This window comes from Juglans microcarpa x Juglans regia, chromosome 6S, assembly GCF_004785595.1.
Source record: "Juglans microcarpa x Juglans regia isolate MS1-56 chromosome 6S, Jm3101_v1.0, whole genome shotgun sequence".
Taxonomy (NCBI): domain Eukaryota; kingdom Viridiplantae; phylum Streptophyta; class Magnoliopsida; order Fagales; family Juglandaceae; genus Juglans; species Juglans microcarpa x Juglans regia.
In genome coordinates, this window is record NC_054605.1 from 15635490 (window position 1) to 15640151 (window position 4662).

The 4662-nt window shown below is 28.8% G+C and overlaps 1 protein-coding gene across 1 annotated transcript; it reads right to left on the reverse strand.

The window, feature by feature from the left end:
* Positions 1 to 1033: 1033 nt before the first annotated feature.
* Positions 1034 to 3460, reverse strand: LOC121237096 (protein TORNADO 2-like). The gene is made up of 2 exons (XM_041133673.1): positions 2784 to 3460; positions 1034 to 1598 (listed from the first exon to the last, which is right to left on the reverse strand). The coding sequence occupies exons 1-2, from the start codon at positions 3279 to 3281 to the stop codon at positions 1281 to 1283; spliced, it is 816 nt and encodes a 271-aa protein (XP_040989607.1). The 5' UTR covers positions 3282 to 3460; the 3' UTR covers positions 1034 to 1280.
* Positions 3461 to 4662: the final 1202 nt, after the last annotated feature.

Here is a 4662-nt window from a genome sequence, read left to right on the forward strand (position 1 = left end):
AATTAAACTAGTCATTTTAAAACAAAAATAATAATATAATATTATATATTTTAATAATTTTTAAAATCTAAAATAATTTTTAAAATCTTTCTTTATATTTTACAAATACATTCTATGTATTAATTAATAATTTAAATTTTACTGTCTAAATAAATTATTTAACACGATAACTACATCACTCTCTCATGTCCTGTTTTCTTTCTTCCCGTGATGAAATTTTGTTTGTTCTGTTCTGGCTGGTGAGGGGCCATGGAAGAAGACTGTCGGACGGGTTCAAAAAGGAAAATAAACGAAGAAGAAAGAAAGAGAAAGGGAAGGAAGGGAGAGAGGAGACGCGGGATTGAGCGATAAAAGTGAGATACTTTTTAATAAAATACTATTTTAGTTGGTGAACAAGAAATCACTTTCGGTTTGTATTTATAATTCATCTCAATTTATTTCAACTCATCTCAAATCATTTTACTATTATTCACTACTATTCAGTAACTTTAACTCACAAATCTCATTATTATTCACAATCTATCTCATTATTATTCACAATCTATCTTAACTCATATTTGAATCTAAACGATAATATGGCTTTAGTTTTTAATTTATTGTAGCTCATTACTTGACTTGATGTGATTTAACTATTCTATTACAGTTGATTTTGAAAAAATTTAGTCAAAATTTGAATTTGGATAGTATTTGACTAGTCCAATGTGATTATTCCATATTATGCATTATTGATATAATATAATTTAATTTAAAAGAAAATTTTTATAAAAATAATGTTACTTATCATTTATTTTTTATTATGTTCTCATCATTTATGATATCGTATTATATAATTTTAAATTATTTATTATATTTTATTTATAAATCTATTATTTAATATTTCATTAATAAAAAAATAATAAAAAGAATTGATAGAATAGATTTTTTCAAATTATATTAAATCCATGTCTCAAGCTCACTGTCGGATGCAAATTCAAATCCAGTACTTGAGCAGAGCAATCAGCTTTCGGCGCACCCCGTGAATCACGCACAGTTCTTGACGAATTCGTTTCATCATTTTTTTCAACACCAATCATATCAATGTCATCAAACCCAATGCATATATGTACCCAATACCCAAATGACATGGAAAACAACAAGAAGAAAGAGATTAAAAAATAAAAAAATAAAAAGCATTAATGCTTATTACAAAAAGACACGAAAAATATCCAAAACGCCACTCAGCTAGCTAGGTGATGGTGCAGCTAGCAGTGGGTCGAATTTTACAATTTCATCATGTACGTTCACGTATAGTTATCGTGCTTGTATCTGGTAAAGAGATCCTCAGTTTTGGCGTTCCTAAATGCACAACACCCAGCTACTAAATATACCGATATCAAAGCCATCAGAGTTATGAGCAATATGATGTCCGCTCTTCTCCATTCTTTCTTTATATTCGCCAATAGTCCTGCTTTGCATGAATTGCAGTTGTAGCAAAGCTGCGTCTGCTCGTTGTTCCATTGCAGGCAATCCATGTCTGCCGCCGTGTTTATCGGACTTATCCAGTACGTTGGATTCACGAATGTGTACCCGCATTCCGTCGGTGGCTTACAGCATCCCGACTGTAAATTTAACGAAAGCAAAAAGGAAGAAGAATAAAGATTATAAAAGATATTGGAGAATACATTCGAGAAAAAGAAGATTAACACATGGTTGAGGAATCTTTAACTATTTGCTGTTTTAACGTTTTCAAGATGCGGGGAAGACGGAGGCTACTCTTAAGAATAATTTGATGATCAGAGAGCAAGGAGATGCCTCTTTGGTATTAAGGCAGCTTTTATGGAGGAATACGCCATTTTGTTTTGCTTTAGACCGTGTTAGGATTGAGTTTGAAAACTTAAAAAGTGATTTTAACTGTTTAAAAACTATTTTGAAAAAAACAATTAATACATTTGATAAATTATAAAAAGTGTTTTAATCATCTAAAAAAAAAGTTGAAAATCTATCTTTTTTAAAAAGTAATAAATTAAAGCTTTTATCGAAAAGTTTTTTGTAAATAACTATATATTTTTAAAAAATTAATATAACTAATTTTAAAAGTGCTTTAGATACATGTTTATTAAACAGTAAACAACTTTTGAAATATAGACCTTATTATTTAAGTTATAAATTATAAGCTCTAAAGCTATAAGTTATATTTCCCACCATAATCTCAAACATGCACTTGGACATATTTACAGAACCAAATTTTCATATTATTTTTAAAAAGAGAGATTTCATAAAAGTAAATATCTCATAAATTGGCGTAGTTTGATCTTATTATAAAATTATTTTTATTTGTCAATTCTTCAATTTATTTATGTAAAAATCTTTTTGTGATTGAAACACTTATCTTTCAAAAATGAGTTTTGTTATAAATTAGTAACTGTTCACATCACATATCCCACACCTATAACTTTTTATTGGGTGTGAAGGTATTTTTTATAAGATGTATAGATGTTTTTTATAGAATGTGGAGTGTAAAATAGTAAATAGTGGCTGATGAAAAGAATTCTTCTTCAAAAATATTGTTGAATCTCTTTTATATATAAAACGTAGTGTGCCTGGCAATATATAAATAAAAAGAAATGGAAAAACACATTCTTATTTCACAGTAAACACTCGTTGTTCTAGCAACAAAAAAAATGAAATTTCTCAATCAATACTTGTTCTTCATTCTTGAGCCATGTTCTAAAGACATTACAATTTTCACAAAGAAACAGATCGATCACCTTAATTAATAAATGAAATTAGGATTAGATTATTACCTGTAAGGGGCTAATACGTGCATTAAAGAAGTCCTGAGCCATACGATAATTCTGATTCAACTCTGCACACATAGTTTTGGAACTAAGACAGTTCCTAATGCGATCCCACTTAAAAGGACTTTGAACCCTTCGACGAAGCCAGCCTGAAAAGTCATCAAGATGATATTCCAAGTAACTCCGGCTCGGTGCAGGGTGGCCAGAGCCCCTGAGGGTGACCATGTAGATGAAAACCACAAGACAAGCAAGCAATATTATGAGAATAAGCATGGCGACGAGGTAGAATATTAGGAGCCATGGGACTCTCCAAAACCCTCCGACAAAGCCTGCTAGTGCTACAACCAAGATCAATATCCCCAGAATGATTACCGGCCATTGTAAGATCTTCACACAAGAGTTGTCTGGTTCTGTGGCGAGCAAGATTCCAGATCCAATGATTGGGATTGAGAGCAGCATGGCAATGAAGTTGATGCCTCCGATGACATTATTGCTCAGTGCCATTGTGGTTAGAAAGAGAGAGAGAGCTTAGGATGATATGTTCTGGGTTTTGCTTGGTGTTGAGATTTGAGAATTCCCAATTAATGTACATAAAATGGCTGGGAAAGAGATGTCTGTACGTAGGAGAGTTTAACTATATAATAAAGAAAAACTTCTGTCATCCAACCCACCACATTTTCTTACTCACCTTTTCTTCCTCAATTTCGGAAAAGATTTATATCAAAATTTTATTAAAATAATTTATAATTTACTTTATCACATTAAAATATACTAATTTATTAATTTATTTTATGCAGAGACTAAATAATTCTCCATGCATATCCTTGTCTGTATAGTTAATAATTATAACATAAATCGGAAGTGTATATAAAAAAGATGTGCAAAAGTATATATAAAAGTAAAAATTCTGGGTATTGTGAATTTTAAGTCTAATACTTTGCGTGCTACTTTTTGAAAAGAATAACTTTGTGGGGGAGTGGAAAAGATAAAAGGAAGAAATGAATTCTGATAGCCCTCAACAAATGTTCTTCATTGAAAGGTTGGAATACGAGCACTAGTTATGGGCTCAACAAAGTTAAATTATAGCTAAAAAATAGTTAAAGTGTAAGATAATGTGCTATAATTGGCTCAACAAATCAACAGTAATTTTAACTTCAAGTTAAATCACTAGCCAAATTTGTTGAGCCAAATGAGCTAACCAAATAATTTTTTTAGACTAAAATATTCACTTGAGTTGAAGTGAATAAAATTATTGAAAAAATATTATGTTTTATAGTGGAATAATATAACGTTAGAGAAATATAACTATTAAAAAATATATCCGTTGAAAAAATATAGTCATTGGAATAATATGAATGTTAAAAAATTAATAGGTAGTTTTTTAATAATGAATAAATATTCAAATCACAATTATAATTAAAATAAATAAAAAGTTTAAAATCAATATTTTATTAGAATAGTAAAAAATTTGTTAAACCCATTATTTGATGATGTTAAAAAATGGCTAGTTAAATTTATAAAAATAAATTTCTTAATCTGGCTAAAGTTTATGGAGCCCATAACTAATACTCTGAGGTACAAAAAAACTGTGTGCGATGTGTCTCAAAAACCTTTTGGCAGCATCTAACCTTAATATAATATATATATATATATATATTTATATAAACGTACCGTATTAAAGTGTTTTCGTGATAAAAACTAATTCTCCAATTTATCTCAACTTATATTGTTTATTATTGCAATTTTTTTAAAGTCTTATATAAAATATAATAAATAATTCAAAATTTTAATTTTTAAAATAATAATAATATTAAAAAATAATAATTTAATAATATTTTATTCAACTTTTAATTTTCATCTCAACTTACTATCCAAATCTCTCATA

Coding starts and splice junctions, on each gene's coding strand:
- LOC121237096 (XM_041133673.1), bottom strand. CDS start 3,281: ATGGCACTGAGCAATAATGTCATCGGAGGCATCAACTTCATTGCCATG. Junction 1,599..2,783: donor CACGTATTAGCCCCTTACAG/GTAATAATCTAA, acceptor TTAAATTTACAG/TCGGGATGCTGTAAGCCACC.